This window comes from Jaculus jaculus, chromosome 5 (genome assembly GCF_020740685.1).
Source record: "Jaculus jaculus isolate mJacJac1 chromosome 5, mJacJac1.mat.Y.cur, whole genome shotgun sequence".
NCBI classification, from domain to species: Eukaryota; Metazoa; Chordata; class Mammalia; order Rodentia; family Dipodidae; genus Jaculus; species Jaculus jaculus.
The window spans coordinates 173,828,705-173,850,098 of record NC_059106.1 but is presented as its reverse complement, the minus strand read 5'-3'; the positions used below and the strand labels follow the sequence as shown (position 1 = coordinate 173,850,098).

The 21,394-nt window shown below is 49.1% G+C and overlaps 1 protein-coding gene across 1 annotated transcript in view; it reads left to right on the top strand.

Annotated features, from left to right (window-relative positions):
* Babam2 (BRISC and BRCA1 A complex member 2) overlaps nucleotides 1-21,105 on the top strand; it is a 442,166-nt gene extending 421,061 nt beyond the window's left edge. Inside the window, exon 12 of the mRNA XM_004669403.2 lies at nucleotides 20,765-21,105. Within this exon, the coding sequence (XP_004669460.1) occupies nucleotides 20,765-20,828 (64 nt within the window). The 3' untranslated portion in view covers nucleotides 20,829-21,105. The remainder of the gene's footprint in view (nucleotides 1-20,764) is intronic.
* Nucleotides 21,106-21,394: the final 289 nt, after the last annotated feature.

Below are 21,394 nucleotides of genomic sequence, written 5' to 3'. Positions count from 1 at the left end.
AACAAGGTAACTTTAGATCTTCTAGAACATTAGAGCAGATGACTTTTTGTAATCCGTTATAGTCTAAGAAATCTATGAATAGCATGATTTTTTCATGAAATTAAGATTGTGCAAAACATTGGGTTGATTGTAGAGGCCTGAGTAGGATCTTAGAAAAGAATTTAGCCACAGAACACTTACCACAGTGATTTGCCACACATCAAATTCATTATATAGGCAGGATCACTAAGGAATGTGTCAAAAAAATGGCTCCCAAGCTAGAGAGATGGCTTAGTGGTTAAAGGGCTTGCCTGTAAAGCCAAAGGACCCAGGTACAATTCCCCAGGACCCACATAAACCAGATGCACAAGGTGGCGCATACACCTGGAATTTGTTTGCAGTGCTGAGAAGCCCTGGTGCATCCATTCTGTCTCTTTCTCGCGCATCTTCCTCTTTCTCTGTCTCTCTAACATAAATAAATAAATAAAAATAATCTTTAAAGAAGATGGTTCCCCAGTCTATACCTGGGAGCAATTCATCACGAACTTTCTAACGGCATTTGTTGTTGCCCTTCTTGCCTCAAGGGGAATAGTTGCTTTCTTATTTAGAACCTCTGAGAACCCTCCAGAGTAGCCCAGAGTCCTGAGCTGCCCTTCCCCATCCGTTCTTTATTTTTCTTTATCTAGTCATCTGTGCAGCATGACTCTGTGGAGGTTCTGGGCTATTAAGTGACTTTCTATTGTCTCTACCCTAGTATTCCCAAAGACACTTTGTTTTCAACGCTCTCTTTAGCTGCCAAATGCTTTAATCCAGTCTCATGCATTAGTCCTCTAAATAAAGCAGCTAAAAATAGATCTCCTCTGGAGTCAAGAGATGGGATGAATGTCCCACTGGATTTGGATCTCCAGCCCTCTCCATGGCCCCTGAGGCCTCTCTGGCCTCTAGGATTCTGGAACACAGTGTGAAAATCCTAGTTCCAACGGTTTCCTCACAGCACAGTAGTGGGAGCCCTAAGGCCTGAGAATTCTACAAAGGGGTAGGGGCCTGAGCACCTTTGTGCTCACTTGTCCAGGAACTGTGGTAATGCCTTAGGGCACCTGCCACTTTCTGTTGCACATGAGCTGCAGTCAGGCTGTCCCTGGAGTCCTTGTGCCTGTGAGCTAGTGACTGTGGAATCTACCTGCTCTGTATTTTTACTGGGTCCTCTCACCCAGACAACACTCCATTTCCCTTTCCCTTCCTCTTTTCTTCTCTTCTCCATCACTTACTTACCCCTAACCTTTCCATTCCACTCCTGTCTGTTTTCCTGGAACTCCCATCTGACACCTAAGGGTACAAGGTTGGAAGGTAAGAATTGCAGTTTGCAATTGCAGTTTGCACTTCCCTGTTCCCTAGCCAAAGAGGGCAAGAGGAGTCATTGGCAGAAGGAGAGAAGCCCAGGCAGGACCCCAGAGGCCCATCTCCAGGGCCAGACCTCCAAGGCAGACCTGCAGTCCACTGATTGTGATCCATGGGCTTTCTATTGTTTCTCCTGATTTTTCCCCAGTTTCCTAGGGCTAGTTCCCTTTAAAAACTCCCAGCCTCATCTCAGCTGTACTCCCTTGTTGAGAACAGAGGGAATTTTCCAGGCCCAGACCAGCATAGCTTGAATACCCTGAGAGGATGATAAAGAAGTCAGCACCGGTGAGCCAGCAAGAACTGGAGAAGGCTGCACCCCCAGACTGTCATCCCTGCCTGCCTAGGCTCCTATGAGAGTGAGCCCCGGCATCCTGCCTGACTTTTTCCTCATGGGGCTTGGAAATCTATAGAGAAAAGTAAACCAAATAAATAACATGGACTGGTTGAATCCTCAACTTCTCAGAGAGAATTGTTTTGAGAATAGGGTTTGTTTTTCCCGTCATAAGAGAGAACAACCGAGTGGGGAGGGATCCAAATCTGCCTGGCATCCAGGCACCCTTTCCAAACTGCACAGGTCAGAGAGAGTGTGCTGCTTATCAGAGCCTGACATCTGTGGCCATAAGAGACGGTAAGCTCCCTTAAAAGCCTGACCATCAATTACTGCTAACACAGCGTCATCCCAGAGCCAGCCTCTCGCCACTGTGGACCAGCACAGCCCTGGCTGTACCAGGCACTGTGTTTACAGCCCCGCTTCGTCTACACTGTGCCCTGGAGAAGAGAAGTAGGTCATTTCTCTCAGCAAGATCCTCAGTCCCTCTTCCCCAGGTCTCCCGTCTGTGTTCCTCAGAGGGTTGTTTCAAGGAGTGAGCCCAGCCGCCCAACCCCCGTCAACCCTGCTTTCTCAATGGAAACTGAGTTAGAGCTTGTGCTCGGGCCTCAGCCACCCAAAGCAAAAAAGCTGCCCTGAGCCAAGCCGAGCAGAATTGTGTGAAATAGTAACTGGGGGCTGGCATGTATTTGCTGAGTGACATCACTTGTTTATGCCATGTGAAGACCACTGAGGACTCAGGCGGGGGTCCCAATTGTGCCCTCCTGGCATGGAGAGTGCTCTTGATCACCGAGTAAAGTCACCTCGACTTTTAAGTTTTGTCACATATTTTCTTTCTTGCAGAAATATACAACATGGAAAGGGTAGCAATGCTGATTGGGGTTTATAATCAACCAGTTAGGAAGATGCATTACTTCCTGGGAACTGATGGAAGAAGCATGTATAGTAAGCAAAGACCTGGATCCCACCTGGGCACCACTCTTAATTTTCTGTGTGATTAAGGGAAGTCCACTCCATTTTTGGAGGCCTCAGTACCTTCATCTGAAAGTGCTAAGATCAACCTACCTATTGATCATTCAGCTCAAATACATTTCTGTAACTTTAAGTGAAAAGATTGTTTAAGGTAGACTGGCATTGTTTTGACTTAAGTTAAGAAACATTTTTCTCTTGCCAGAGGTCAGACACAAACTGAAAACTTGCTAAATGGAATTAAGGACACCGTGTACGTGATGCCTTTTGTACAGCCTGCATCTGATATTTATAGAACACTTCAGCTGTGGAACGTGCACACATATGCCCTGAACACACGCCCTGTGAGATAATTCTAGATGCAGTACATTTTCAGATGTCAAGTTAAAACAGCTTCTTGGGAACTAGGCCTGATTGCTCAGATGTGCACACTGGTTTCTGACAGGTGCCGCCAGGGCTGCTCGGGGCTGTGGTGTGTGATGTGGAGTCCAGCCAAGACAGGAGGGCTCAGCCGTGGGCTCCCTTCTCTTCTCGCTAGAAGAATTGAGGTGGCATCCAAGAGTGATTGGTGCTGTGCCTTGTGTGGCTCCTACTGACACAGAGAGGCAGAGGCCTTGCCTCTGCAGAAATGGGGTTCTGTCTTGTCCACTCATTCAGTCCAAGGGCCACCTTTGAAGATGAACTAGATCCATGCCATCCTGAAAGTCAGCATTGCTAGAAACAAGCCAAAGAAGTACTGGGTACTGGGGCTGTGATCCTGACTCTGGGATCTGCAGCCACCAACAGAGCTGGGCTGGATGACCAACCAAAAGGAAGCTTCAGAGTAGAGCCAGGGACAGCACATGAGCCACGGGAGGAACTGCGGCGATCAGTCTGCACAGCTGGCCAGGGACGTGCCGAGCACCAGCCATCATGGTGACGGTGAGGAAAGGTCAGGCATCAGTCTTGGTAGTGGTTGGCATTCCATATGTCTTCACTTTTTGAAAGAATTTGTTCAAGGCTGTATACAGCACAAAGGTTAGAACTCGGTGTCCCTCCCAAGTTGTCTTTGAGGTTCGGGCTTCCCTCTGCCTCCTGCCCTTACTCACAGGAGGTGGTCAGTGAAATAAAGGGCTGGAGGTGAGGGAACCTGCATACATGTCCCCTCTTCTCCGCCTGTAGTGGCCTGAGCGAGCCTTTGCTTTGTAGCTCACCCGGGAAGGCAATGGCCTTTATGCCCATGGGAAAAGCTCTTCTGAGAGCCTTGCGGCCTGGTGTCACAAACCATCAAGAGACGGTAAACTATCCCTGTAGGCAAGCGTGTTCTGCGGCCTACAGGCAAGAGAAAAAGGGGTACAGGTGGTGTAATAGACAGGCCAAAAGTGGCATGCTGCTTCATGGTAGCCTCCAAATCAAGAGAGGGGCTGTGCTGTGAGAAGAAGACAGAAAATTCCAGTGACTTTTATTTTCCCACACAGACACTTAGTCATGCCCAATGGCAAATGGAAGATAAGCAGAAGTAAGGCTGGGTGCACCTAGTACAGTGCTTTAATCCAAAGTCCGTTCTGAGGGAAAAGCAGTAAGTTGCTTCTTTGTGTGTGCCGTGGAGTCAGTACCTAGTAGAGATGCCATGACTTAGTGTAGCCATGATGGCTTACTACTATGGATGTGAGTAGGGCATGGCAGCTGTTTCATGGTGTTAGGCTAAAGACATCTACTGGGCTGAGGACCTGGTTCAGATTCCAGCACCCACATATTACTGGGCAGACATGATGGCCCCTCCGTAATCCCAGTACTCAGTAGGCAGCCATGGGATCCTGGGACAAGCTGGCTCGCTAGCCCAGCTGAATCTGTGAGCTCTGGACTCCTGTGTGTTCTTGAGCTCTAGGAAACTAATATTGGAAGATGGGAGTGATATGGGGAGACAGAGGAGGGAGGGAAGAGACCCACTAGGTAGAAAGATTGACCCAAACTGGATCTAGGTTCTGCTGCTTTCCAGTATGGGTTTTGTTTTGTTCTTGCTTCATGGGCATGGCAGTCTTCTATCACAGAGAATTGTGAGCATTCATGGGGAGGTGATTGTAAAATGCCTGGCATAGTGTTGGTGTGCAGTTAATGGTAACTGATGTTATTAACTACCATGCTAAGGCATTTGATGCTCTTTCTGAAGGCTGTGAAGTTTTTCTTATGTAATGTTACATTGGCCTACCTTAGTGCAGATAGATAAGCCATATGAGATCCCTTTTAGCCTTGGAAGTGGTAATAAAAGCAGTGAAGACATAGTATGCAGTGCATGCTCAAGACACCATATAGTCCTGTGCCTTGTGTCCTTTATACTCCAAGGCCCGGAGCTCTCCAAGACCCACTCTGGCTCTCCAATGAGAGAAGTGCGAGTATAACTTCAAATGCAGAATGCCCAATAAAGCTTCAATAAGTAAGAACAATTCCATGTAAGTATGTTCCTTGAAGTAATTAGGATGTATTTATGCTAAAAAGTCATGTTGATCTGAGATTTGGGTATGGCAGAAGCCATCTGTATTGAGGGACAAGCGAGAAATTGGTTAGGATGGTCTGTGCTTGTCTGGGGAAGGAGTCGCTCTCTCATCTCTTAGGTGTAAAGGCTCCATGTAGGTCACTTCCTGGACAGAGCTGTGCCATGCTCATGGTCCCTACTGTGCTCCCCACACATTGGGTATGAAGCAGGAAAAATATCCTGCACTGACCTGCATTTATCCATGGCCCTCTATTGCCTGGGCACAGATGGCTGTCACCCTTCACTGCCTCCAGACTGAAGGTAGGTCCCACGGAGGGTTTCTCTTTCTTTGAAACATTCTTGCAGTCCATAGGCAGAATGAAGACTGCTCCAAAGCCTGGTAACTTGTCTCATAGACTAAAAGGCAGCCTCCAGGGTGGAGTATCTCCATGGCATCCTTCAGGGCTTGAGACCCCCCCATTCCCCCCACCCCAGTGTGCAGTGTCCTGCTTATGCTGCTCTGGGAATCTGGGGATCATGGTGGTGTGGAGCTGGAGGTGCTCTGCCCATCACACAGCTCTTCTGTCTTCTCTCCACTTGTTGTGGTTCTTCAGTGATTGTTCAGAGGGTCTGAGAATCCCCAACGCCCTTGTTTGGTTGATTTCCCTAGATGGAATGATAAGTAGGACCCAGTCTCTGCCTGGTGCTATGTTCTTGAGCCACTACACAGAGCACTGTGCTTAGACCCCTCTGCTGCTGGTCCTCAGACCACAGTGGTACTTCCTAAGACCAGCTTAATCTCAGCCTGTCCCATTCTGGGCCTTATTGCTACTTTCTCTGCCACACCCTAACCTAGTATTCTGTGATTGAGATGGAAAAATCCACCTCAGAGCAGATAGCTTTTAACCTTAGTTTCAGGGGAAGAATCAGTCCACGTAACATGAGGTAAAAATTAAAACAAAGCAGGGCGTAGTTTCCAGCAGAATAGTACCCTTGGGCTTAAGAGTGACTTTGACCTCTTATTCCTCCCAGACTGGAATGATTATCCGGCTGCCAGAGAGTTCTTAGAGGAATCAGTTCATCCAATGGTGTCTCTGGCAAGGTGGTATTAACCTAAGACCAGCTTTATCTGCACGCTCCAAAAGCAGACTTGACTGTGCAGGCAGAACCAGCCCGCATGGAAGCCCAGAGCCCAGAGTGATCATGGGATCTTCCACTCTTCATTTTCTTATTCTTGCCTCAACCTGTCATGAGACCAAGAAAACTTGTTTTGAAAATGCTTGACAGCCAAAACAACCTGTTCTCAGCCTGGACAAGAGGGCTTGTCCTTTCTGACCATTTATGTACTGCTAGATGTTTGACTAGCTGCTGACTGGAAAGAATGAATTTGCTATTTTCTTCTCATATTCACAGACAAGTACTAGTGGTTTTCCAGTTCCTTTTGACCTCTTTTTCCAGCCCTTGTCCGGAGACATTTCAAGATTTTGCTTGAGTCTGATGAGTGATCTGCCTAGAGTCCACTACTGTTGCTCTAGGTCCATCTCTGTAAACTGACCTGGATGTGTAGGTGGTCTGTCCCAAATACCTGTATGGCTTTATCCACATAGCCATTTTAACCTTGGCCTTGGTGGCTTCTTGGCTTGCATCAATATCTGTTTTTCCCACCAACCATTGTATGTCAAGTCTTGGACCTCTAAATGACTCCCTTCAGGAATCATCTCACCTCTCCTCTTCTGTACTGGGAGGGGTCAGACTGGATAAGGTGTTGGCAGGCAGCCAGAGGCCAGTGCTACCAGAGCCTGTTATTATGAATAAAGTTTTATTGAAACACAGCCACCTCCACCCATTAACATCATGTCTGCAGCTATGATCTATATAAGGGCAGACTTGAATTGTTGTGACAGACTATACATGGCCCACAAAGCTGAAAATTTTATCTAGCCCTTTACAGAAAATTAACTAACACCTGGACTGGATGAATTCCAGGGTTTGAAACCATGTTCCAGGTCTAGGGCTATGGCACTTATGGCAGTTCTTTTACAGAAGGAGCTCCTAGAGTAACTAACAAGGGGCTGACCAAAAATGGCCTTTTATTTGCCTGTAGTAGTTGACAATACACAGCCTACTCTGACATTGTTGGAATCCACAAAGGGTGGTGGCTTACTTTGCTATATTTTTGCAGGGTGTTTGTTCACTGTTCTGGTGGTTCTAGCATCCATGGTGTCCACCAGCTTTGGAAAACGAGTTCTCGGGTGTGTAGGTTTGGCTGTGCTCACTGGCTTACTTCAGGGCGAGTGTCGCTCATGTCCATGGGGAAGGGGTGCTGATGGGAATGAGTCATCTGCTTGAAAACATGGTGGGAAGGGGAGCCACAGATGCTCCCTGTGAGAACCTGTATGTCTGCCAGACCTCACCTACCCTTGCACTGTCTGGGTCTGCCTTAGTTTACAGGTCTAAGCAGTAGGACGGAGGAGGATGGCTAAAAGTGGTGTGGTAATTGGTGAGTTGTGGAAAGAGAAACAGTAATGGGTTCTAAACAGGTCTTTGAAATGCTAACTAGGAAGTTGCTGATCTTCACCTTTCTCCAAAGCCAATCCATGCAAGGTTGCAGAGGACAGAATTTGCTTCCTCTTGAAGTTCTCATTCCTGTATCCTGTGCTGGACCCTGTTTGCCAAAAACACAGAGATGAAAGGTCTTCCCATGAGGACCACGTTGGCTTTGTACAGATCAGAACAGGATGCCCCTTTGGGGAGACACAGAGTTTGTGTATTAGCTTGGAGTAAAGCAAGAGCTATCCCTTTCTCTGAGCATAGGTCCCTGGGAATACTGGCCACCCCATTGGGGAGTTAGGAAGGTGAGCCAGGCTCAGGCTGGATGCTAACCCTAGTTCACTGTAGCCTCTCATGACACCAACCCTATGTGTCTGGGCATGTGGGGATTTTGTCAAGTGATTCTTGCACATGATTTTCTACATTGTTCTGTCTCAAAGGCAGCATGCTAACAGCACCAAGAAATATGCTCAAAGGTCAAAGGTCCAGAGTAGACAAGCTTCTTGTCGGGGGCACTGACCTCATTCCCAAAGTATTGGGTTACATGCTGCCCAGTGCCTACAGTGATGGCATTTTGCTGGGACTCTCCTCTGTGCCGTGTGTGTCAGAGTAGTTTTGAAAAGGCAGTGATGAGCTCCCTGTGGGTGATACTGTGTTGTGGTCCCAGCTGATTCCATTCATTCTGGAAATTGTATTTGGGCCAGCCATGTGGATGAATTTTAAAAGATTCCCATCAACCCCCAACCAGCATGTCAGCAGTTCCCAGAGTTCAGGTGCTATAGACATGGGAAGGAAGACTGAGCACCCGCAGTAGCTAGCCCAAGACGCAGTATCTGCTCCTGCCATCTGTCTCAGCTTTAGACGGTCATAGGAACAGAGGGGTGGTGCTCATCACCGTCCTGAGAACCTAATACACGTAGAGCACCTTGCTAAGGACCAAGCACGTCCTGGGGACACAACATTCCTTCTTAGTAGCCTCAAAATATGAAGATGGAAAGATAAAGGGGAGATGTACTGTCCACCCCACTGGGGAGTTAGGAAGGTGGGCCATTGAGATTGACCATGCACAGGGCCTGATAGAAAGACATCTCCCTGGGGACAGATGGCCCGGCTTTTTGAAGTGAATGCTCCTGGTTGCCATGCTGCTCATGTTGCCCCTTACGCAGTGTGCTGTGCTGGTTGACAGGAGTCACGAGGGCTGGGGGTTCTTTCTGTTTCCCATCTGGTCCTTGGTGACAGCAGAAGACCCTCCTGAGCTGGCAGTGTGCTGGTGGCTGGGCACATGGTCATATGCAGGCTCCCTTCCACCTTTATGCTAGGCCTGACCTTGGGTGCATTCCTTCTTCACTGCAAGCCTGTTTCTTCATGGATGTAAGAGAGGAACAGATCTAGTTCATATGTATGACTGTTGCTTGGATTAAGATTTTACTTTGCATATCCTAAGCTTCAAAATACCAAGTGTGAAGTCAGTTGGTTCAGTTATTCAATAGCCAGTGCCCCACCCAGGTACTGTTTGATGGCAGCCTCAGGCCTCCAGGGCCTTGGCAATAGGAAAACTTAAGAAATATTTGCTGTCCTGAACAAGTAAAGGTCCCTTGGTTTCTGTCACTGCCTGGTGGAAGTGGGGTGGGAAGGACAGGAAACTGGCATGGCTTGAGTTCTTCCTATGTGCTTGCCCTTGTTGCTTGATAGCAGCCACAGAGGAGTACACAGGGACCCGAGTTCTCCAGAGACACGGAGTGAGCGGTGGATCCATACTTGAATTCAGTTCTGATTCCCCAGTCCATGTTCTTCTCCATGCAGTGGGCAGGGGATGGTGAGAGGGGATTCTCCTTGCCCTAGCATGACCCCAGGAGTCTTCTCCCAGGTCAGTAGCCCAGACCAAATCCAAGCCAAAAATGATCCTCTGGTTCTGGACCAGACAGTGCCACTTGAAGTGAAAACAGAAGGGAACTGTGTCTCCACATCCCAAAACCATGCTGATGTGAGTGCAGGCTTAGGAAAACCAACTTATACTTGCTCAAAATGCCTTCCATGGTCAACCACTGTGAGAAAGGTCTCATCCAGATGATGAGCTCTTGGTAGGAGAGGGTCAGTGTCCTCTCGGGAATTAAGCAAAGTAGCTAGAGCCCAGATGTCACCCAAGGGAGTTGGTGGTTTCTCCAGAAGGGCTTCTTGACAAAGAGCCCAAGTGCCCTGCCTTCTGCCCCAGTCCTGAGGCTTCTCTGGCCTCCAGATCCCAAGGGAGGAAGATCCAGGACTTCTTTGCCCTTGTGTGGGTTCCCAGCTCAGTGCAGATGTAGCCTTTTCTCAAGTTTAATTCCAAGTACTTATTCTGGTGAAATGAGGCAGGAGAGAAAAACCAAAGAAAAGGAAAAAAGTCAAGATTGTTATCTGTCAGGTTGTTTTCCAAAAACTAGTCTTGGGAGTTTTGACTATTGTTGCATAGAGTTAAGAATTAGGGGCTGAAGACATGGCTTAGTAGTTAAGGCACTCACCTGCAAAGCCTCAGGACCCATGTTCAACTCTCCAGATCCCACATAAGCCAGACACACAAAGGTGAGACTAGCACAAGGCTGCACATGCCCACGAGGTGGCGCAAGCGTCTGGAGTTCAAATGCAGTGGCAGAGGCCCTGGCACGCCAGTTCTCTCTCCTCTCCTTCTGTGTCTCCTTCTCTCTCTCTCTCTCTCTCTAAAGTAAAAAAAAAAAATTAGGATTTATCTAAGTGGTAGAGAGTTTGCCTAGTATGTATAAGGCCCAGAGTCTCATCACAAGCATGGAAAAAAAAGTGATAGAGATCCTTAGAAAATTCAGTTGGTAGTTGATCATTGAAAAAATTAGATTATTTCTTTATCACTGAGATATAGCTCCTCAAAAGAAGCCCAGAAGGCTTTAGTGTCAAATTGTCCCAGAGGTGGGGCTGGGTCATGTGGAGAGATGCATTTCAAGCTGAACAGACCACAGTGCTGAAGCCAAAACACCCAGGGGACTCCTACAGTTCTCACAAAGGCCTGGCCTCAGGACCCAGACAGAAATTTCTAGCTATCCAACCACTCAGTTCATGGACCACTAAACACAGGCCATGAGTGGCCCCTAAAGTGGACAATTTATATGCCAAAGACATCTGTCAAAAAACCCCAGGGAACTTATGTCGAATGGGTAGAAATTGAGGAGTCAGTGCAGAAGGGAGCGCCTCACTAGATTCATCTGTAAGTCCTGAGCTCATCCTGCCGGGCCCAGAGGATCACCCCACACAAGGGCTACCAGGGCTGCTAGGACAGCTCCCTAGGACTCCTTGCAGCTCTGTATGTCCGATCAGCACCAGATGAGGGGCTCAGTCATGCACCAGGGAGCTTGTGAGGCTGGATGAATGGCTGGCGCTGGTTGGCACAGCAGTCTCCCGTTGTAGCGCCTGATGCTAAACAAGGCCTCAAGGGCATGGGGGCAGGTTCCAGTAGCTGGAAAGGCCTTCAGCCTGGCTCATGGCCCAGGAAAGTACCCTTTACCTGCGAAGTTAAGGGGCTCCTATTGAGCTGGCTCCCAGACTTGCAAAGGAAAATTAATTACTGTTTGTGATACACTTTAAGATCTCCCGATGAAAGGCCTTGTATAAATGCAAATTATTATTATTATTGTTATTAAAGGTACGAGACGTCTGGCCTGCTGTGTAATGCCTGGCAGAGCTCTGAGCAGAAAAGAAAGCAAACTTGAGGCAGAAGGCTTGCTCAACATCAGTCATGAGTGAGCTGAGAAGGGCTTGCCCTGTGACTGAAAGCAGGGCACCCTTTTCCCTTCCAGGCCCACATGCAGCTCTGCCCTGGGGGTCCAGTGACTCCCTGTTCCCTGAGGGCCTGGTCCTCAGTCACTTGCGTGTCTCCACCTCAACAGGAACCAGCCATCACTAGGGCAGGTGCTGTCTGTAAGGGTGCGAATGTTTTGTTGCTTGCTGACTTGAGGATAGAAGATGGTGAGGCTGGACACCGGCCATCATTTTGGGAACTCTTAAGTCTGATTTGGAGGCAAAGAGAAGCTATATAGAAACTTCAGATATATGCAGTGCCTCTGAGAATGCTTACTAAGACTCTTGAGAGAACTTCTGTAGCAAAGGCACCAAGAGAGATTATTTACTGAATTCCCAATTCCACTGGAGAAACTGCTTCTGACTAAAAGGGCTGGCTTGATACCAAAGCCATAATGACAAAGAGTAATAGATGACAGCATGCCAGAACTCGATGTTGCCTCAGAAGCCACTCCTTCACCTTACAGATGAGGCATCTGGGGCCAAAGAGGTGAGATATCCCATCCAAGGCCACCGAGCAAGTGAGAAGCAGCTGGAATCTCTCAAGCATTTCTGGCCCATGTGAACATGGATCATGGTGGGATGTAGGACATCTATATTATAGCCCTTTGTAGCAACTTGAGAGTTTTAAGATGCCAAATGACATCTATGTTAAAGAAAGCTTCCGGAGAACAGCTGTAAAGAGCATTCATAGTGCCTCCCATGTCACCCCAGAGACAGTATGTTCACGTTCCCTCCTGCAGTTACTTTCCTTCCAGACACCCAGCATTTCACTCAAGTACGCTGGTATTTGGAAGAACCCTGCGGACAAATGACAAGGACAAGTGCTTCCTTTTGTCCCTTGTTATCACGGTCACAATCCTACTGAGAAAACACCCAGTGTAGGCCTTCAGGGTACCAGTCAGCATCTGAATGCATGAATTACAGGAGGAGGGCCAGTTAGAGGGGCTATAGAACAAATGCAGGGATGATAGCGGCTGACCATACGTAGTGCTGGAAAATCATACTACACAGATGACAATTCTAATGGAAGTTTCCATCAGGGAGAAGAAAGTTTAGCTAAAATGGTGGTTAGGACAGAGACTGCTTACCTCACTCCCTCACGTCGATAAGAAACTGGAGGAGGGTTCATGTGGTAGAGCTAGGGGCGGAGCCAAGCCCCCTGACTCGAGCCAGGCCATCTCAGTGAGCGCTATGGCCCTGGATTCAGAAATAACACAGCTGTGTGAGCTGAGAAGAACCACTGGATGTCTTTGGATCATTGATCTCTCATTGGCAAAAATAAAGACACGGACCTGGCGGACTGGGGAGAGCAGGTAGAAGCAGAGAGATCTCCGTCAGGGGCGTGACATCCAGCAAGAGCGCATGCAAGCGCCTCCCTTCCTTTACACTTGTGGCTTCTGCGTTGTTTTCAACCACAATCCACAGCAAGATAGTTACTTTACATCCTAATTCAGTACATGCAACCAAAACAAAAGTTTCACAAAACAATGTTTCCTCTTGCCACGTGTGATGAACTCTGGTTTTGTTTCACTTATTTAATGCTGGCCAGGATCCACTTAAATGGGTTGTATAGCCCACTCGCGGAGTCCAGCCCACTGTTTGACAAGCCTGCTTCATAGCGTGTGTGGCTATTGTTTGTCCACACTCAACATATGCTCTTCCTGTCTTTCCCTCCCTGACTTGACTGTCTGTACCTGGTGTCCTGGGGCCCAAGAGCTGTGTTCTAAGAGCACATGCAGGGACAGCGTGTGCTGGGCCTGGGCTGGTGCAGAGTGCAGTGAGCCCTGTGAACACAGAGCATGTGAGCTCCTCCTCTGTGTCTTCCCCAACCTCTCTAGAACACCTGCCAAAGCTGGAGAGGACCCATAGGGTGTCCACCTGCCAGCCCCAGCCAGGCTCTGGGGAGCACCCTTCACCCCTGCTCCAACACACATACTGTCCAGCAGAGCCCACCTCCAGTTCCTGTTGTGAGAATTGCCTTTTCCCCTGAAGACTGTTGTCTCTAGAAGGCCCTTGTACCCCATCAGAGAGAGGAGACTTCAGGAACCTGTTTATTAAATGAGTTCTTATGGAATTGCTGTGATTCAGCCTGAAGGCCATGGGGCCAGCCATCTGGGGATATTAGCTTAGATGCAGGGTGGAGCATCGAGGGTAAAGAGAGGAAGGCTAATACCCATCTTGCTGCGCCTTCCCCCAGCTCTTTGAGGGCCCACCTAGCCAGGAAAGCATCTCAGAAGCACTGAGGTGACCAAAAGCTGTGCTCCAAAGTCATCAGGCAGGACCATGTGCAGCTGGGGAAGGTACATGCTGCAGCCCCGACATCCCGACGCACAGGGGGAAAGTCACATTCACCATCCCATCGGCAGGCCTGTCCGAGCCCCACCAGGAAGAGGACACTTTGTTTCTTAAGAGTTGACATCACAAGGGTTCTTTTGGTCCTTTGGGACTAGCAGTAGACTAAGTTGATGCCTAACAATGCTGAGAAGAAGCCTTGAGGCACCATTTCAGAGGTGTGTGATTGAGACCTAAACCCCACACTTCCCTTGTTTTAGCCCTGCTGGTGTGCTGAGAACTTCCTCTCTGAGGACCATCTTTTGGGATTTTTTTCTCCTCATTTTACTGACTAAGCATTGGAGGGTGATTTGTGACCTTGGTGTGACTCACTGCCGTCAGACAGCCGGCCACTTCTCCCCAGCAGGTGGGCTGATGAACAGCATTGCTCGTAGCCAGGACTGTGGTCAGACCCCTGCACCCCTCCGTGGGCATCTTCATCCTGGCCTGCACTGACTGTGTGCTCCTGCAGCCCTGGACATTTCAAGTAGAGAATCTACTGTGTGGGCTCACCAGCCAGGTGCAGACAGGGAGGGCAGGTGTGCACAGTGCCTCAGTACCCATTACCCCCTCCCTGGCTTTAATCCCAGCTCAGTCAGGTACACCTGTCATCCCAGGCATTCTCCATAGCCACACTGCCACTCCAGACTCTCTCATCAGATGAGTGACGGCGCAGACAGCATCAGCCAGGGAGGAAGTAGATGGGATGTCTCGCCTACTGGCTTGGGGGTGAGGTCGACCCTCAGGGCAGCTTTTGCTCACTTGTGAGAAGGCCTGAGAGAAGACAACATGGGACACTGATAATGGACCTATGCAGGCATGCCCCTATTCCATGCCAAGTATATTAGAGGCCCTTGCAGCCTCTCAGTTCTCCTTTCCCTGTAACCTCTGAGCTGGCTTTCTGTCACAAAAGTCTGTCAGTCTAAAATATCTTCATATAAGCCAAATATTGACATCTGTTTGAGAAGTCTGTGTGGAACACTATGTGAAACCAGGAGTGCAAAGACTGGTGTGTGTGAGCAGGGGTCTTTCCTCAGAGAGCTTATGGCTAGACATGGCAGGCTGGCTGCCATATGACAGATATATGTCCACAGAGATGGACACCCAGGGAAGCGAGCCAGCCCGTGGCCGAGGAGACTCAGTGCCCATGGGGCTTCTTGTCCAACCCTTCCTTTGGCCAGCTGGTCCTGGGCTCTCCACCTTCTGCTTCTCATTCAAGGCCCCGTGGGATGGTGAAAGAGCAAAGAGACCACAGCCCTGGGAGCAAACCCTGTCCCTAGCAGTTGCAGAAACTGGCTGTAACTGCCCCACAGACCAGGACAGGCTCCAGGAGGCCTCCTAAGAAGGCTTCAAGAGAGAAAGAACTGCTAGATAATTTTGATCACTTTAGAGTTTTAAACTACCCTATGATTTCATCCTAGTACTTTGATGTCTGAAGTACTGAACCAGTGTTTGATTCAGTTCAGCAACACTGACCGAGACCACAGCCTTAGCCTTCTCACAGGCGCAGAGGCTAGCTGGGTACGACGCAGTCTAGACACAAATGCAAACATCTCTAACCAGGGCAGGCCTTGCTGGCCTGAGATGGACACCCAGGATGCCATGGAATCCAGCCAAGGGAAGATTGGATCTGGCTAAGGGCAAGGACCTATTCATGCCGTGTGACATGATGTTCTCCGCATGCTATCAAGTATCTGCATCTGCAGCTTGGACCCCCTGAAAACAAATCAGACCCACTTAAGGGCTGGCCTATGTAACAAGACTCTCCATGAACCATTACAAACACTTGCTTGTTCCTAAAGCCCATATCAGAGAGCCAGGCTGCTATTGCCCAGGGCACAACTGCCAAACAAACTTTCATCATATAGTCACTGGCTCACCATGGTGCACACAGTTAGATGGGCACTTGTAGCATTGGCTTTGGAAGCGTTGAGGTGGAGGACATTGACATGGAACCAGGTCTCTTTGTAGTGACCCTGTTGTAAGTACCACCCTTTGACAAGAGGCGAAAACCCCGAATGAGTCACTATTTACAATGGTGGTTCAAAACAATGAGGACAGGGCAAGACCAAAGACCACTGGCATGATTAGCGGGACTTGTCTTACACCATTTACAGGGCTGCTTTGATTTTCATACCACAATCGGTTTTCATGTGACTGATGAAAAACATGTGCCTGTTGAAGGCCCAGCTGCAGAGTAAAACTGGAGAAAGCAGTGAGACTCAGATGTTTGGAACTCGCCTGTATTTGCAAATATGACCTCTGGCTTGATTTATATGTTCTTGATTTCCTGACAGTGAGGGTCGCGTCCCTGAACCACTTCTCCCACCCCATCCCACCCCACTGCCACGCTGGCCTGGCTCTAGCAAATATCATCTGTCTCATCTTACAATTGCTCAAAGAAAAGCATTTTTGAGTTCCAGAACTCAAGTCTTGTTTTGAACGAAGGCATTTGTTTAGACTTTTTGCAAAATAAAAAAGTCTGTCTGAGGACCAGGCCAACTAACTATGCCCTTGTCTCGGGCAGCTAGAGTCAGGTGATTCTTGAGCATGCCTCTAACCAACAGCTGCTACCCCTTCCTGACCAAACCTCTATCCAGAGCTGCAGCCCAGAGCATGCCAAGCAGATTTAGAAGGAGATGAATGAGGGCCCAGGGCAGGGGGGAGGGGGGAATTGCAGGTTGGCTGTAGAACTAACCCTCAGATAACACCCATATGCCTCAGGAAGCTAGGATTACATCCCAAAAGATGACAATGTCCCAGTGCTTGTGCCCAGCACTGACAGCCACCATCTCTGTACCCCTGGCTGCCAGCTCAGTATAGCACATGAGACAGGAGGGCCCATCTAGGAGACAGTGGGAGAAAGATGGTCTGAAGGCAAGAATCCCAGCTCCTCACTTTGCACACAAGTCTTCCTCTTCCGCAGTCCCACACTTGCAGCCATTTCTATAGGTTCTAAACCTCTCTTTCCCCCAGACCCAGCTTGGCCCCCATGGTAGTGGTTGACATCCATTAATCAATTGTGCATGCTACAATGCCGAGTACTTACTTGGACATCCCATCGAATCCTCTTGAGAACCTCAAAGGTCACCACCCTGTCCACCATTAGAGATGAAGAATGCCCCTTGTCCCAGGGTCTAGTTAGTGAGGAGTGGGGCCAGGCCTGAGCTCAGGTCTGCCTGCTCCGACAGCATGCCCTAACCGACCAGTCCTCATCCTGCAGCCATGGGCCTTGAAGAGCGTCAGGCTCAAATCTCAGCTGTATAGATGAAGGAACTATAGTCCACAGAGGTTCCAGAGTCAAGACTGAAAGAACTAGGTTCACTAACATGATAGGTCCTGACCCCTGGCCCTGTTCTCCCTGCACCCCACCAGAGGCCTGAAATCTGGGCTGCCTCCCCTGTTGCCAACCTATTCAGGATGCACCTAGGTCTCCACCTGGGATCCCTTCCCTGCATCTTATTTTCCTGACACTCTTGAATAGGACTGGGATCTGGTTCTTTTGAAACCATAAAGAGGCTAAGATCAGACAGGAGGATCAAAACCATATTCTGCCCTAAGACATGCTGCGCTCTCATTGATCTAAGGGTAAGACTCCCTTCTGGTGTAAGGTGAGGAGTTTGACTTACCTTAAGCCTCTGTCTCCTGTGGGCCCCTTCCCTACCATAGCATGTGCCTCAAAAGCTTACTGGACCCTTTGCCTTGGGTCACAGTATTTTGTTTGTCTGTTTGTTTTAAAGACAACGATAACTAATTAGTGTCATTACCAAGCTGTCTTCTCCTCTGGGCAGCTCTCCATTTTCTCTGATAAAAATGAAAAGAGTACTTTAAAACATCTATAAATGGGTGGGAGCCAGTTGTCATTTTCCTCTTCCTCTCCCTTCTCTCCCTCCCTTACTGACTTAATGAGGATCCAAGCTGAGAAGTGCTCGCTGCAAACAGCTGGCAGCATCATGCCTTTAAATCGTCCTTGCCATACTTCCCCCCTGGTAGCACACAGTTTGCCCTTCTAGGGAAAGCCCAGGACACACAGGAAACTTCAGAACTTTCTGAAGAGGAAAGAGCTTGCCTCTCTAACATGTTGCCTGTTGCTAAGACCTTCTTGTATAAAAACCTTGCAGCCCCTTCCCCCAGAAGTTTCCGAGGGAAAACTGAGCTGGTAGAGTGGGTTCCAGCCCTGAGAGAGGTGTTGGAGGACTGCCTGGTGTGATAGTTGTAACGTGGCCAGGGGCCCATGATGTCCTTGAAGCAGAGGCTGATCCACATTGACCTTTGAATAGGAGCCATTGGGCTCCCCCAGCTGCACTTCCAAAGGCTAGGAATATAGCAGCCCCTGAAAAATGTAAGGAATGAAAGGCCTTCTTGTCTGGTGCAGCCCTCTGAGCCTCCCATCGAGGTGGGCTTGCCTGCTACTCACCACTGGGGAACAAAGCCTGAGCTCTTCTTGGTCCACTCAGAGTCCTGGTAGGTCACTGGTGTCTTCTGCCACATCACTGCACTGCCCCTCTCCAACACACGCACTCAGCCTGTGCATTAAGGATGCTTGTGGCTTGGTGCAACTGTGGACACGTGTTTGAAGTCAAGTGTCAAGGAAACTGACAGTGGTTTGACTGAAGCAGGGCCATGTCCATCAGGAGTGGATGGAGGAAGGTGTTTTTATTTTCTTATTGATTATGAACTTCATGAATGTGTCATATGTTGGACACTTTCCCATAAGGTTGCACTCTTATATCTACTCTCTGCTACCCCCTCTGCTGAGGGCCCTCCTTAGTGGGGTTCTTGGTATTCTTTGTGGGGCCAGAGCAACTTATAGGTCAGAATGTCGGGCAGGTGACTGGGACTGTGGGACGAAAAGTTTTGGGAGGGGAGGAGGGTGGAGGCCAGGCTGGAGAGGGCTCGGCGAGAAGTGATGCAAGTCTGCAAGGAACCATGAGCTTGATCTTGTGTCTGCATGAGGGAAGTGGAGATCAGGGAGGAGCAAGTGCAAGGAAGATCTCATCTAAGTGAGAGGTGTAAGATATCTCTGACACTTACAGAAGTCACAGAGAGCAGAGAGCTTCCAGACAGAGGAGCCCACAGATGCCTGCTGCAGAGAGACTGCCCAGGTGCCCAGACTGAGAGGAGCCCAGCCATACAGAGCAACCCAGTTGAAAGACTTGCAGTGGGCTTGGTGAGGAAGGAAGGCATCAGGGTCACTGGTGACTTTGTTTGCTGTAATCAAGAGATGCCCCCTGAGCTGGGATGGTGGCACACACCTTTAATCACAGCGCTCGAGAAGCAGAGGTAGGAGGATCACCATGAGTTCAAGGCCAGCCTGAGACTACATAGTGGATTCCAGGTCAGCCTGAGCTAAGAGTGAGACCCTACCTCGAAAAACAAAATAATAAAAGAAAAGAGATGCCCCCTGGCTGTGTAGTCACAGTGGGTTCTCGCCTGACATTCACCCCATTACTGCTACTGAGGGGTTTTCTGTTCTCCTTGCAGGTGGGTTCTGCCTTCTCAGATCTCATGGCTTAGGCACATGGGCTTCCTGCCTTTCTGTTAGCTCCCCCACCCCTACTTGGTACTTGTAATCTCCAGGCTTATTAGAGTAAGACAAGCTTGTGTGGAAGTTGACAGGTCTTCTTGGTGTCTCCTCCCAGTTCTTGTAACTGTTTGGGGATTGCTGGATGTAGGAAGGAGTGATTGTATGGGAGTCATACACAGTTAGTCAGGGGATTACACGGCAAGCCTGGGGAATGGAGGACCCACTACTCCTCTGCAGCTCTTCCTTTTCCCAGTATGATTCTCCCCTGCATCTGTAATGCCTAGCCCTGCCCTGTACTGACCATCCTCGTGGGCCCATGGTTACCCTGAGATGCTCCAGCCTCCTGCTGCAATGTTGATTCTATCTCACCTCTTCTCTTCTACATCTGGGTCATCCTACCACTTCCCACAGCACCTGGCACCGAGTGGGCTTAGCACATGTAGGCTCCTAATGTAGAATCCGGGTGTCTGAGCCCCATGGCCCACACCTGTCATCACAGCTCTTGGGGGGCTAAGACAGGATTTCTGGGACTTCATGGCCAGACTGGGCTACATAGTGAATCCTGGGCCAGTCTAGCCTACAGAATAAAACCCTGGGGCTGGAGAGATGGCTTAGTGGTTAAGCGCTTGCCTGTGAAGCCTAAGGACCCCAGTTCGAGGCTTGATTCCCCAGGACCCACATTAGCCAGATGCACAAGAGGTTGCACACGTCTGGAGTTAGTTTGCGGTGGCTGGAAGCCCTGGCGTGCCCATTCTCTCTGTCTGCCTCTTTCTTTCTCTGTCTGTCGCTCTCAAATAAATAAATAAAAATAAAATTTAAAAAACACTTTTAAAACCCTGTCTTGAAAAAAAAAATCCTGGGTGTCTGAGAGGCCGCATGGTCTGCCCTGGATCCTGCCTGTGTTTGGAGAATGTTCTCATGAATGCCCAGCCTGGCGGTCTTTCCAGGAGCCCAGAGTGCACATGTGTTTGGAAGTGAATGCACGCTGTGGGGCATTTCAGAATTCTTCCCAGACCTTCTTTGTGTATTTGAAGTCAAAAACCCAATTAAGGGAAAATGCAACCCTGCGATGATTCTAACCACTGGGTTGTTAAATGGCCTCTTCCATAGCTTGGATCAGGCATTGTTTGTGTCTTGTCTTGGGAAGGGGCAGTGGAACCTGAGGACTGATGTCTGCTGGAATTGGCAGGCAGGAAAGTCTGCATGTAAGCTCTCCAAATATCTGCAAGAGATACATAGTGATGAGCTACGGGTACCTCCCTTGGAAAAATCCCGAGGCCCTTGCCAGAGCAGCGGAGGAAAATCCAGCCCAAGATGCAGGGACAATAAGTAACAACTGTTCTCAGTTAGGTTGAAAGCTCTGAGTTGCACTTTTCTTCATGTTGTTTGTGCTAACCACAATTTTTTCTCCCTTCTTTCCCACCAGGGCTTATTTCAAAACCTTTGTCCCTCAGTTCCAGGAGGCTGCATTTGCCAGTGGAAAGCTCTAGGAAACACCAGTGTTGAGAGGCGGCCAGCCAGACTGCTCTGTCCACATGCGTGTCAGCACACAGGCCGCTTCCTGGAAGCCACTTGGAATGTCTTCATGGCCGCATTTTGCTCACACAGCAGCTCTGCACGCCCCAGACAGCCCTGCTGTGCTGGAGCCCCAACTTGAGCTGGCTGGCACTGCCCCGAATCCCAGCACCCTCACTGCTGCCTGCTCCCTCTTTCTTTCTTTCTTCATTACATTTCATAGCTGGAAGAAATAAACTCACAGAAGATGCAGTAGTTTTCCCAGAAAAGTGAAAAGTCATAAATGCACACACCTGCTTCCAAAGCCTTTGACCCCGAAGGTTATTTTCAGTTTTGGTTGAATACCCCTTGGTTTTTTTCTTTCTAGTGGGGAGTGTGTGTGTATGTGGTGTGGGGGGTGTGCACACATGTGCACTTTACACCCCAACATTTCCAACTGGGGCAGTCCTCCACTGAGGAAGAGGAACCTGAAGGAGCCTGAAGTACAGGGTCATTTGCCCAGCATGCCTTAGGCTGGTGCTCAGGAGCAGACAGCTCCTAG